The sequence below is a fragment of the Oncorhynchus kisutch genome, unplaced genomic scaffold (assembly GCF_002021735.2).
Source record: "Oncorhynchus kisutch isolate 150728-3 unplaced genomic scaffold, Okis_V2 scaffold3736, whole genome shotgun sequence".
NCBI lineage: Eukaryota > Metazoa > Chordata > Actinopteri > Salmoniformes > Salmonidae > Oncorhynchus > Oncorhynchus kisutch.
Genome location: NW_022265681.1, coordinates 343,651 through 357,921, shown reverse-complemented (window position 1 = coordinate 357,921; position 14,271 = coordinate 343,651). Strand labels below are relative to the sequence as shown.

Here is a 14,271-nt window from a genome sequence, read left to right as displayed (position 1 = left end):
AATATAGTCTGTAGTCAGTCTACTGTCCTGCCAGCTACCGCTGAGGTAACTACCATGTTAATATAGTCTGTAGTCTGTCTACTGTCCTGCCAGCTACTGCTGAGGTAACTACCATGTTAATATAGTCTGTAGTCTGTCTACTGTCCTGCCAGCTACCGCTGAGGTAACTACCATGTTAATATAGTCTGTAGTCTGTCTACTGTCCTGCCAGCTACCGCTGAGGTAACTACCATGTTAATATAGTCTGTAGTCTGTCTACTGTCCTGCCAGCTACCGCTGAGGTAACTACCATGTTAATATAGTCTGTAGTCTGTCTACTGTCCTGCCAGCTACTGCTGAGGTAACTACCATGTTAATATAGTCTGTAGTCTGTCTACTGTCCTGCCAGCTACTGCTGAGGTAACTACCGTGTTAATATAGTCTGTAGTCTGTCTACTGTCCTGCCAGCTACTGCTGAGGTAACTACCATGTTAATATAGTCTGTAGTCTACTGTCCTGCCAGCTACTGCTGAGGTAACTACCGTGTTAATATAGTCTGTAGTCTACTGTCCTGCCAGCTACTGCTGAGGTAACTACCATGTTAATATAGTCTGTAGTCAGTCTACTGTCCTGCCAGCTACCGCTGAGGTAACTACCATGCTAATATAGTCTGTAGGCTACTGTCCTGCCAGCTACCGCTGAGGTAACTACCATGTTAATATAGTCTGTAGTCTACTGTCCTGCCAGCTACCGCTGAGGTAACTACCATGTTAATATAGTCTGTAGTCTACTGTCCTGCCAGCTACTGCTGAGGTAACTACCATGTTAATATAGTCTGTAGTCTACTGTCCTGCCAGCTACCGCTGAGGTAACTACCATGTTAATATAGTCTGTAGTCAGTCTACTGTCCTGCCAGCTACCGCTGAGGTAACTACCATGTTAATATAGTCTGTAGTCTACTGTCCTGCCAGCTACTGCTGAGGTAACTACCATGTTAATATAGTCTGTAGTCTACTGTCCTGCCAGCTACTGCTGAGGTAACTACCATGTTAATATAGTCTGTAGTCAGTCTACTGTCCTGCCAGCTACCGCTGAGGTAACTACCATGTTAATATAGTCTGTAGTCAGTCTACTGTCCTGCCAGCTACTGCTGAGGTAACTACCATGTTAATATAGTCTGTAGTCTACTGTCCTGCCAGCTACCGCTGAGGTAACTACCATGTTAATATAGTCTGTAGTCTACTGTCCTGCCAGCTACTGCTGAGGTAACTACCATGTTAATATAGTCTGTAGTCAGTCTACTGTCCTGCCAGCTACCGCTGAGGTAACTACCATGTTAATATAGTCTGTAGTCAGTCTACTGTCCTGCCAGCTACTGCTGAGGTAACTACCATGTTAATATAGTCTGTAGTCTACTGTCCTGCCAGCTACTGCTGAGGTAACTACCATGTTAATATAGTCTGTAGTCAGTCTACTGTCCTGCCAGCTACCGCTGAGGTAACTACCATGTTAATATAGTCTGTAGTCAGTCTACTGTCCTGCCAGCTACTGCTGAGGTAACTACCATGTTAATATAGTCTGTAGTCTACTGTCCTGCCAGCTACTGCTGAGGTAACTACCATGTTAATATAGTCTGTAGTCTACTGTCCTGCCAGCTACCGCTGAGGTAACTACCGTGTTAATATAGTCTGTAGTCAGTCTACTGTCCTGCCAGCTACTGCTGAGGTAACTACCATGTTAATATAGTCTGTAGTCAGTCTACTGTCCTGCCAGCTACCGCTGAGGTAACTACCATGTTAATATAGTCTGTAGTCTACTGTCCTGCCAGCTACTGCTGAGGTAACTACCATGTTAATATAGTCTGTAGGCTACTGTCCTGCCAGCTACTGCTGAGGTAACTACCATGTTAATATAGTCTGTAGTCTACTGTCCTGCCAGCTACTGCTGAGGTAACTACCATGCTAATATAGTCTGTAGTCTACTGTCCTGCCAGCTACTGCTGAGGTAACTACCATGTTAATATAGTCTGTAGGCTACTGTCCTGCCAGCTACTGTGTGTTGACTTGATGAATAGCAGGACATATCTGATATCACGTCTAGGAAGGATATGACTTGTGTTGAGGCCGTGGAAGACATGTCTAGGAGGGATATGACGTGTGTTGTATTGAGGCTGTAGAAGAAATGTCTAGGAGGGATATGATGTGTGTTGTATTGAGGCTGTAGAAGACATGTCTAGGAGGGATATGACGTGTGTTGAGGCTGTAGAAGACATGTCTAGGAGGGATATGACGTGTGTTGTATTGAGGCTGTAGGAGACTGGTAGAGTTGAATTAGAGGACAGGAAATGGAGTGGTCTGGTAGACTTGAATTACAGGACAGGAAATGGAGTGGTCTGGTAGAGTTGAATTAGAGGACAGGAAATGGAGTGGTCTGGTAGAGTTGAATGACAGGACAGGAAATGGAGTGGTCTGGTAGAGTTGAATGACAGGACAGGAAATGGAGTGGTCAGGTAGAGTTGAATATGAAGTGGTCAGGTAGAGTTGAATTACAGGACAGGAAGTGGAGTGGTCAGGTAGAGTTGAATATGAAGTGGTCAGGTAGAGTTGAATTACAGGACAGGAAGTGGAGTGGTCAGGTAGAGTTGAATATGAAGTGGTCAGGTAGAGTTGAATTACAGGACAGAAAATGGAGTGGTCTGGTAGAGTTGAATTACAGGACAGAAAATGGAGTGGTCTGGTAGAGTTGAATTAGAGGGCAGAAAATGGAGTGGTCAGGTAGAGTTGAATATGAAGTGGTCAGGTAGAGTTGAATGACAGGACAGGAAGTGGAGTGGTCAGGTAGAGTTGAATATGAAGTGGTCAGGTAGAGTTGAATGACAGGACAGGAAGTGGAGTGGTCAGGTAGAGTTGAATTACAGGCCAGGAAATGTTTAGGAAGGGTGTTTGGTGTTTGTGGAAGAGTTTAGAAAACATATTAATTGACTTGTAGTGCAACACGTGTATAAAACACTAACTCCCCCCCCCCACCCCCCCCCCCACCCCCCAGGAGGCCCAGGTGTTACTTGCCAGGTACAGGGGTGTGATGTGCACCGTCCTGGAGGACAGCCGATTGGCTAGATTACAGCTGGAGGGCGGAGCCATCCTGTCCCGCCTCCGTAAAGAGGAAACCAGTGTCAGCCTCAGAGACGACTACAGGTAATGATTCGGTCGTTAACGCTGCGATATGGAACCTTTCTGGGCGACCCGACTAGATTCACATAGCAATATGAGTTATAGATCTGTCATTCTCATTGAAAGGCTAAGACGTGCTAGATCTGTTCTATGTGTTCTATACCTGTGCTTCCCGTTCTTCAGTTTAGTGTTTTGCTACCTGCTCCTGACTAGAGGGCATTTCCAACTCACTCAAAAATGGGGGGGGGGGGGGGGGGGTTCCTCTAGTTCCTAACTTCTGGGGCTTTGCAGAGAAATGCTGTTGATATGTGTATTTTTCCTGTGCTGGTGGGGTTGGCCGAGTCAGAGAAATGGTTTATCTGTGTGTCAGTATGGAGCTGCAGTAACACCACTCTGTGTGTCAGTATGGAGCTGCAGTAACACCACTCTGTGTGTCAGTATGGAGCTGCAGTAACACCACTCTGTGTGTCAGTATGGAGCTGCAGTAACACCACTCTGTGTGTCAGTATGGAGCTGCAGTAACACCACTCTGTGTGTCAGTATGGAGCTGCAGTAACACCACTCTGTGTGTCAGTATGGAGCTGCAGTAACACCACTCTGTGTGTCAGTATGGAGCTGCAGTAACACCACTCTGTGTATCAGTATGGAGCTGCAGTAACACCACTCTGTGTGTCAGTATGGAGCTGCAGTAACACCACTCTGTGTGTCAGTATGGAGCTGCAGTAACACCACTCTGTGTGTCAGTATGGAGCTGCAGTAACACCACTCTGTGTATCAGTATGGAGCTGCAGTAACACCACTCTGTGTGTCAGTATGGAGCTGCAGTAACACCACTCTGTGTGTCAGTATGGAGCTGCAGTAACACCACTCTGTGTGTCAGTATGGAGCTGCAGTAACACCACTCTGTGTGTCAGTATGGAGCTGCAGTAACACCACTCTGTGTGTCAGTATGGGGTCATATTGTTCCTATAGCTGCGGTAACACTGGTACTCCCTGTATATAGCCATGTTGTTACCTGGTACTTCCTGTATATAGCCATGTTATTACCTGGTACTTCCTGTATATAGCCATGTTATTACCTGGTACTTCCTGTATATAGCCATGTTATTACCTGGTACTTCCTGTATATAGCCATGCTATTACCTGGTACTTCCTTTATATAGCCATGTTATTACCTGGTACTTCCTGTATATAGCCATGTTATTACCTGGTACTTCCTGTATGTAGCCATGTTATTACCTGGTACTTCCTGTATATAGCCATGTTGTTACCTGGTACTTCCTGTATATAGCCATGTTATTACCTGGTACTTCCTGTATATAGCCATGTTATTACCTGGTACTTCCTGTATATAGCCATGTTATTACCTGGTACTTCCTGTATATAGCCATGTTATTACCTGGTACTTCCTGTATATAGCCATGTTATTACCTGGTACTTCCTGTATATACCCATGTTGTTACCTGGTACTTCCTGTATATAGCCATGTTGTTACCTGGTACTTCCTGTATATAGCCATGTTATTACCTGGTACTTCCTGTATGTAGCCATGTTATTACCTGGTACTTCCTGTATATAGCCATGTTGTTACCTGGTACTTCCTGTATATAGCCATGTTATTACCTGGTACTTCCTGTATATAGCCATGTTATTACCTGGTACTTCCTGTATATAGCCATGTTGTTACATGGTACTTCCTGTATATAACCATGTTATTACCTGGTACTTCCTGTATATAGCCATGTTATTACCTGGTACTTCCTGTATATAGCCATGTTATTACCTGGTACTTCCTGTATATAGCCATGTTATTACCTGGTACTTCCTGTATATAGCCATGTTATTACCTGGTACTTCCTGTATATAGCCATGTTGTTACCTGGTACTTCCTGTATATAGCCATGTTATGACCTGGTACTTCCTGTATATAGCCATGTTATGACCTGGTACTTCCTGTATATAGCCATGTTATTACCTGGTACTTCCTGTATATAGCCATGTTATTACCTGGTACTTCCTGTATATAGCCATGTTATTACCTGGTACTTCCTGTATATAGCCATGTTATTACCTGGTACTTCCTGTATATAGCCATGTTGTTACCTGGTACTTCCTTTATATAGCCATGTTATTATGTGGTACTTCCTGTATATAGCCATGTTATTACCTGGTACTCCTTGTATTTAGTCAAATTATCATTGTGTATTTATTCCTCATATTATAATTAGTTTATCTCATCGTTCTCTCTGCGTTGTTGTGAAGGGCCGTCAGTCAGCGTTTCACAACAGCGTCTCCAACCTGTTGTCTACCAGGCAGGTCACAAATACAATTGGAATATTTTGGTCCTTTGTGAGAGAGGTGCTGACAGGGTGACACAGCCTCAATGCTAGTGACACACACACACGCACATGCACGCACGGACGCACACACACACACACACACACACACATACATATATACACAAACACACACACACACAAACACACACACACACAAATAAACATACTGTTGCCTAGCAACATGTTCTGTAAAATAAGAGTCTATTGTTTATCTACTGTAGGTCTGTGTTATAATACAGTATCTCACCACTGGCATTGTAATCAAGGTCATCTCTACGACTCTCAGTGATGTCCATATGAGGCTTCTCTCTGTCCTATAAGGCCCCAGGTCGTAGCTGAGGAGACACACAGAGATCCAGACTCATTCTGAACCGTTGACCCCCTACTGAGGAGACACACAGAGATCCAGACCGTTGATCCCCTACTGAGGAGACACACAGAGATCCAGACCGTTGATCCCCTACTGAGGAGACACACAGAGATCCAGACTCATTCTGAACCGTTGATCCCCTACTGAGGAGACACAAAGAGATCCAGACTCATTCTGAACCGTTGACCCCCTACTGAGGAGACACACAGAGATCCAGACTCATTCTGAACCGTTGATCCCCTACTGAGGAGACACACAGAGATCCAGACTCATTCTGAACCGTTGATCCCCTACTGAGGAGACACAAAGAGATCCAGACTCATTCTGAACCGTTGACCCCCTACTGAGGAGACACACAGAGATCCAGACCGTTGATCCCCTACTGAGGAGACACACAGAGATCCAGACCGTTGATCCCCTACTGAGGAGACACACAGAGATCCAGACCGTTGATCCCCTACTGAGGAGACACACAGAGATCCAGACTCATTCTGAACCGTTGATCCCCTACTGAGGAGACACAAAGAGATCCAGACTCATTCTGAACCGTTGATCCCCTACTGAGGAGACACACAGAGATCCAGACTCATTCTGAACCGTTGATCCCCTACTGAGGAGACACAAAGAGATCCAGACCGTTGATCCCCTACTGAGGAGACACACAGAGATCCAGACTCATTCTGAACCGTTGACCCCTTACTGAGGAGACACACAGAGATCCAGACCGTTGATCCCCTACTGAGGAGACACACAGAGATCCAGACCGTTGATCCCCTACTGAGGAGACACACAGAGATCCAGACTCATTCTGAACCGTTGATCCCCTACTGAGGAGACACACAGAGATGCGGACTCATTCTGAACCGTTGATCCCCTACTGAGGAGACGCACAGAGATCCAGACTCATTCTGAACCGTTGATCCCCTACTGAGGAGACACACAGAGATCCAGACTCATTCTGAACCGTTGATCCCCTACTGAGGAGACAGACACACAGAGATCCAGACTCATTCTGAACCGTTGATCCCCTACTGAGGAGACACAAAGAGATCCAGACCGTTGATCCCCTACTGAGGAGACACACAGAGATCCAGACTCATTCTGAACCGTTGACCCCTTACTGAGGAGACACACAGAGATCCAGACCGTTGATCCCCTACTGAGGAGACACACAGAGATCCAGACCGTTGATCCCCTACTGAGGAGACACACAGAGATCCAGACTCATTCTGAACCGTTGATCCCCTACTGAGGAGACACACAGAGATGCGGACTCATTCTGAACCGTTGATCCCCTACTGAGGAGACACACAGAGATCCAGACTCATTCTGAACCGTTGATCCCCTACTGAGGAGACAGACACACAGAGATCCAGACTCATTCTGAACCGTTGATCCCCTACTGAGGAGACACACAGAGATCCAGACTCATTCTGAACCGTTGACCCCCTACTGAGGAGACACACAGAGATCCAGACTCATTCTGAACCGTTGAGCCCCTACTGAGGAGACACACAGAGATCCAGACTCATTCTGAACCATTGATCCCCTACTGAGGAGACACACAGAGATCCAGACTCATTCTGAACCGTTGACCCCCTACTGAGGAGACACACAGAGATCCAGACTCATTCAGAACCGTTGAACCCCTACTGAGGAGACACACAGAGATCCAGACCGTTGATCCCCTACTGAGGAGACACACAGAGATCCAGACTCATTCTGAACCATTGATCCTTGTCAGCAGACTGACGGGACCCCTCACTGTGGGTGTTTCTGCACCTTGCATTGTTTATGATTTGCACAGTCTTCGTTTGAGGCTGTGAACAACTCCCTCCCACCCTCCCTGGCCCAGCCTATCAGATCCCACAGCCAAACCAAACCCCACTGTCTGTCTGTCTGAGTTGTGACAGTTCAGGAAAATGCCTTCCTAACCCCGTCCTTCCCTCTTCCTGGACAAAGCAATAGTGATTGACAGCCTGGTCCAGTCGGCATGCCGCCAGACATTAGCATGACAGCAGAACCCCTGCCGGCCAGCCTGTTGCTAGGGCAACACCACACTGGTTCCACCGTTGCTGCGGCAACATGACAGTCAAGTCATTCTACACCAATTCAGTCTAACTGGTTCTGCTGAACCACTATGATAGTTGGTTTGATTTGATAGTTTTTGTAGTGTGTTGTGTGTGTCCTGTCTCTGTCAGCAGGGGGCAGACATGGTGTGTTCAGACAGGAAAGGGGGGTATCTAGAATCCATTCAACTGAAATGTCTCTTCCGAATTTGACCCAAACCCCTCTGAATCAGAGAGGTGGGGGACTGCCTTAATCGACATCCACGTCTTCGGTGCACCGGGTAACAGTGGGTTAACTGCCTTGTTCAGGGGAACAGTGGGACTAACTGCCTTGTTCAGGGGAACAGTGGGTTAACTGCCTTGTTCAGGGGAACAGTGGGTTAACTGCCTTGTTCAGGGAAACAGTGGGTTAACTGCCTTGTTCAGGGGAACAGTGGGTTAACTGCCTTGTTCAGGGGAACAGTGGGTTAACTGCCTTGTTCAGGGGAACTGTGGGTTAACTGCCTTGTTCAGGGGAACAGTGGGTTAACCTCCTTGTTCAGGGGAACAGTGGGTTAACTGCCTTGTTCAGGGGAACAGTGGGTTAACTGCCTTGTTCAGGGGAACAGTGGGTTAACTGCCTTGTTCAGGGGAACAGTGGGTTAACTGCCTTGTTCAGGGGAACAGTGGGTTAACTGCCTTGTTCAGGGGAACAGTGGGTTAACTGCCTTGTTCAGGGGAACAGTGGGTTAACTGCCTTGCTCAGGGGAACAGTGGGTTAACTGCCTTGTTCAGGGGAACAGTGGGTTAACTGCCTTGTTCAGGGGAACAGTGGGTTAACTGCCTTGTTCAGGGGAACAGTGGGTTAACTGCCTTGTTCAGGGGAACAGTGGGTTAACTGCCTTGTTCAGGGGAACAGCGGGCTAACTGCCTCGTTCAGGGGAACAGTGGGCTAACTGCCTGTTCAGGGGCAGAAGGACAGATTTGTACCTTGTCAGCAACCTTCCGGTTACTAGTCCAACACTCTAACCACTAGTCTACCTGCTGGTTACTAGTCCAACACTCTAACCACTAGACTACCTGCTGGTTACTAGTCCAACACTCTAACCACTAGGCTACCTGTTGGTTACTAGTCCAACACTCTAACCACTAGACTACCTGCTGGTTACTAGTCCAACACTCTAACCACTAGACTACCTGCTGGTTACTAGTCCAACACTCTAACCACTAGTCTACCTGCTGGTTACTAGTCCAACACTCTAACCACTAGTCTACCTGTTGGTTACTAGTCCAACACTCTAACCACTAGACTACCTGCTGGTTACTAGTCCAACACTCTAACCACTAGTCTACCTGCTGGTTACTAGTCCAACACTCTAACCACTAGGCTACCTGTTGGTTACTAGTCCAACACTCTAACCACTAGACTACCTGCTGGTTACTAGTCCAACACTCTAACCACTAGGCTACCTGTTGGTTACTAGTCCAACACTCTAACCACTAGACTACCTGCTGGTTACTAGTCCAACACTCTAACCACTAGGCTACCTGTTGGTTACTAGTCCAACACTCTAACCACTAGGCTACCTGCTGGTTACTAGTCCAACACTCTAACCACTAGTCTACCTGCTGGTTACTAGTCCAACACTCTAACCACTAGTCTACCTGCTGGTTACTAGTCCAACACTCTAACCACTAGTCTACCTGTTGGTTACTAGTCCAACACTCTAACCACTAGTCTACCTGCTGGTTACTAGTCCAACGCTCTAACCACTAGGCTACCTGCTGGTTACTGGTCCAACGCTCTAACCACTAGTCTACCTGCCGCCCCGCCCCTCCACTCTAACCACTAGTCTACCTGCCGCCCCTCCACTCTAACCACTAGTCTACCTGCCGCCCCTCCACTCTAACCACTAGTCTACCTGCCGCCCCTCCACTCTAACCACTAGTCTACCTGCCGCCCCTCCACTCTAACCACTAGTCTACCTGCCGCCCCTCCACTCTAACCACTAGTCTACCTGCCGCCCCTCCACTCTAACCACTAGTCTACCTGCCGCCCCTCCACTCTAACCACTAGTCTACCTGCCGCACCTCCACTCTAACCACTAGTCTACCTGCCGCCCCTCCACTCTAACCACTAGGCTACCCTGCAGAGTGTGTGACGGTCCGTTCTGATTGTCCTCAGTTAAAAGGAGGTTTTCCAATATAATCACCCTGCTGATATTTATGCTCTACAAAGATGTTTAAATGTTTCAGACAAAGGTCAGGTCATCACAATTACACATTGGGCTAACTGTTGTGTGTGTGTTGAGCTAACTGTTGTGTGTGTGTTGGGCTAACTGTTGTGTGTGTGAGTTGGTCTAACTGTTGTGTGTGTGTTGGTCTAACTGTTGTGTGTGTGTGTGTTGGTCTAACTGTTGTGTGTTTGTGTGTGTTGGTCTAACTGTTGTGTGTGTGTGTTGGTCTAACTGTTGTGTGTGTGTGTGTGTGAGTTGGTCTAACTGTTGTGTGTGTGTGTGTGTGAGTTGGTCTAACTGTTGTGTGTGTGTGTGTTGGTCTAACTGTTGTGTGTGTGTTGGTCTAACTGTTGTGTGTGTGAGTTGGTCTAACTGTAGGGGAAACAGAGTATGGCTGTACAGTATAACGTGAGGACAATGCAGTGTACTGTAATACTGGACTACAGTAGAGCTAGCTAGGGGCTATGATGTCATGTTGTAGTCATCGACCCGGGCTTCATCCCAGGCTTCCCTCACAATGTACTCAGTCAGTGTCTGCTGCTGGAGCCCTGAGCTAATGCTTCCTTAACGACAGACACACACACACACACACACACACACACGCACACACACGGAAGCAGATCGATAGATAGACACGGTAGAGGACACACACACACACACACTCTGCTCTGTCACTCAAACCAGCTCATCCAATCAAATCTCTATCTCTCATTCCTCAACTCAATCAACACATCCACCCCATGTCAATCAATTCAACTGGTGATCCAATGAGATGTCAGCCTGCTCTGTCAGTCCGTGTCAGTGATGACCACAGTGTACAGTAGTACCACAGACAGGCTCTGACTAGCATCAACTAAAGACAGCACACGAGGGGGGGATATTTACTTTTCTTCAGAGAGGAACGGTCAACAATACAATCACATCTTTCTACAGTTCAAAATCAGAAGTTTGATTTTGGTGAAAGATAGTCTGAGTCAAGAGAGTCTCTCCTAGCTGTCGTCTGAGTCAAGAGAGTCTCTCCTAGCTGTCGTCTGAGTCAAGAGAGTCTCTCCTAGCTGTCGTCTGAGTCAAGAGAGTCTCTCCTAGCTGTCGTCTGAGTCAAGAGAGTCTCTCCTAGCTGTCGTCTGAGTCAAGAGAGTCTCTCCTAGCTGTCGTCTGAGTCAAGAGAGTCTCTCCTAGCTGTCGTCTGAGTCAAGAGAGTCTCTCCTAGCTGTCGTCTGAGTCAAGAGAGTCTCTCCTAGCTGTCGTCTGAGTCAAGAGAGTCTCTCCTAGCTGTCGTCTGAGTCAAGAGAGTCTCTCCTAGCTGTCGTCTGAGTCAAGAGAGTCTCTCCTAGCTGTCGTCTGAGTCAAGAGAGTCTCTCCTAGCTGTCGTCTGAGTCAAGAGAGTCTCTCCTAGCTGTCGTCTGAGTCAAGAGAGTCTCTCCTAGCTGTCGTCTGAGTCAAGAGAGTCTCTCCTAGCTGTCGTCTGAGTCAAGAGAGTCTCTCCTAGCTGTCGTCTGAGTCAAGAGAGTCTCTCCTAGCTGTCGTCTGAGTCAAGAGAGTCTCTCCTAGCTGTCGTCTGAGTCAAGAGAGTCTCTCCTAGCTGTCGTCTGAGTCAAGGGAGTCTCTCCTAGCTGTCGTCTGAGTCAAGAGAGTCTCTCCTAGCTGTCGTCTGAGTCAAGAGAGTCTCTCCTAGCTGTCGCCTGAGTCAAGAGAGTCTCTCCTAGCTGTCGCCTGAGTCAAGAGAGTCTCTCCTAGCTGTCGTCTGAGTCAAGAGAGTCTATCCTAGCTGTCGTCTGAGTCAAGAGAGTCTATCCTAGCTGTCGTCTGAGTCAAGAGAGTCTATCCTAGCTGTCGTCTGAGTCAAGGGAGTCTCTCCTAGCTGTCGTCTGAGTCAATGGAGTCTATCCTCGCTGTCGTCTGAGTCAAGAGAGTATATCCTAGCTGTCGTCTGAGTCAATGGAGTCTATCCTAGCTGTCGTCTGAGTCAAGAGAGTCTATCCTAGCTGTCGTCTGAGTCAAGGGAGTCTATCCTAGCTGTGGTCTGAGTCAAGGGAGTCTCTCCTAGCTGTCGTCTGAGTCAAGGGAGTCTCTCCTAGCTGTCGTCTGAGTCAAGGGAGTCTATCCTAGCTGTCGTCTGAGTCAAGGGAGTCTTCCCTAGCTGTCGTCTGAGTCAAGAGAGTCTATCCTAGCTGTCGTCTGAGTCAAGAGAGTCTATCCTAGCTGTCGTCTGAGTCAAGAGAGTCTTTCCTAGCTGAAAGTGTCTTGTTTCTACTGTGCAAGGAAACGTTGTCTTGGACTGAGGAACTACTGTACTGTCTACTAAAGGAGCCTGCCTCTATCTGTCCTGCTGGTCTAAAGTCTAAAGGACTGTCTCTCTCTCTGTGTGTCCCTCCAGAGATGCCGTAGAGAAGTCTAAAGGAGCCTGCCTCTATCTGTCCTGCTGGAAGTCTAAAGGACTGTCTCTCTCTCTCTGTGTGTCCCTCCAGAGATGCCGTAGAGGTTGTGGCTGGTCTGTACGATCAGGTGGATGAGCTGGTTCACAAGCTGGTGATGCTGTCCAACCAACGCACTCAGGAACTGGACTTTATCATGGAGTTCAAGAGTCTGGAGCAGGGATTCAAGGAGGTGAGAGAGGCTGGGTGTTAGGGCTGGGGTATAGGGCTGGGGTATAGGGCTGGGGTATAGGGCTGGGGTATGGGGCTGGGGTATAGGGCTGGGGTATAGGGCTGGGTATAGGGCTGGGGTATAGGGCTGGGGTATAGGGTTCGGGTATAGGGCTGGGTGTTAGGGCTGGGTATAGGGTTCGGGTGTAGGGCTGGGGTATAGGGCTGGGTATAGGGCTGGGGTATAGGGCTGGGGTATAGGGTTCGGGTATAGGGCTGGGGTATAGGGCTGGGTATAGGGCTGGGTGTTAGGGCTGGGGTATAGGGCTGGGGTATAGGGCTGGGTGTTAGGGCTGGGGTATAGGGCTGGATATAGGGCTGGGGTATAGGGCTGGGTATAGGGCTTGTTGTTAGGGCTGGGTGTTAGGGCTGGGGTATAGGGCTGGGGTATAGGGCTGGGTATAGGGCTGGGTGTTAGGGCTGGGTATAGGGTTCAGGTATAGGGCTGGGTGTTAGGGCTGGGGTATAGGGTTCGGGTATAGGGCTGGGGTATAGGGCTGGGTATAGGGCTGGATGTTAGGGCTGGGTATAGGGCTGGGTGTTAGGGCTGGGTATAGGGTTCGGGTATAGGGCTGGGTGTTAGGGCTGGGGTATAGGGCTGGGGTATAGGGTTCGGGTATAGGGCTGGGTATAGGGCTGGGTGTTAGGGCTGGGGTATAGGGCTGGGGTATAGGGTTCGGGTATAGGGCTGGGTATAGGGCTGGGTGTTAGGGCTGGGGTATAGGGCTGGGGTATAGGGCTGGGTATAGGGCTGGGGTATAGGGCTGGGTATAGGGCTGGGTGTTAGGGCTGGGTGTTAGGGCTGGGTGTTAGGGCTGGGGTATAGGGCTGGGTATAGGGCTGGGTATAGGGCTGGGGTATAGGGCTGGGTATAGGGTTGGGTGTTAGGGCTGGGTGTTAGGGACTGGGGTATAGGACTGGGGTATAGGGCTGGGGTATAGTGCTGGGGTATAGGGCTGGGTATAGGGCTGGGTGTTAGGGCTGGGGTATAGGGCTGGGTATAGGGCTGGGGTATAGGGCTGGGGTATAGGGATGGGTATAGGGATGGGGTATAGGGCTGGGTGTTAGGGGCTGGGGTGTAGGGCTGGGTGTTAGGGGCTGGGGTATAGGGCTGCGTGTTAGTGCTGGGGTATAGGGCTGGGGTATAGGGCTGGGGTATAGGCCTGGGGTATATGGCTGCGTGTTAGGGGCTGGGGTATAGGGCTGGGGTATAGGGCTGGGTAGGGCTGGGTATAGGGCTGGGTGTTAGGGCTGGGTATAGGGCTGGGTGTTAGGGCTGGGGGTTTTGGGCTGGGGTATGGGGCTGGGGTATAGGGCTGGGGTATATGGCTGCGTGTTAGGGGCTGGGGTATAGGGCTGGGTGTTAGGGCTGGGGTATAGGGCTGGGTGTTAGGGCTGGGGTATAGGGCTGGGGTATAGGGCTGGGGTATAGGGCCGGGGTATAGGGCTGGGTAGGGCTGGGTATAGGGCTGGGTGTTAGGGC

General features: G+C 48.9%; 1 protein-coding gene across 7 annotated transcripts in view; it reads left to right on the top strand.

Annotated features, from left to right (window-relative positions):
• LOC116371842 (puratrophin-1) overlaps nucleotides 1–14,271 on the top strand; it is a 144,744-nt gene that overhangs the window by 21,127 nt on the left and 109,346 nt on the right. For all 7 annotated transcript variants that reach the window (XR_004209041.1, XM_031820919.1, XM_031820918.1 and 4 more), the window contains exons 7-8: nucleotides 3,025–3,173; nucleotides 12,612–12,750. Coding sequence is in view for 6 of the 7 variants with exons in the window: in XM_031820919.1 (XP_031676779.1) it covers nucleotides 3,025–3,173; nucleotides 12,612–12,750 (288 nt within the window). In the remaining variant the exon portion in view is untranslated. The remainder of the gene's footprint in view (nucleotides 1–3,024; nucleotides 3,174–12,611; nucleotides 12,751–14,271) is intronic.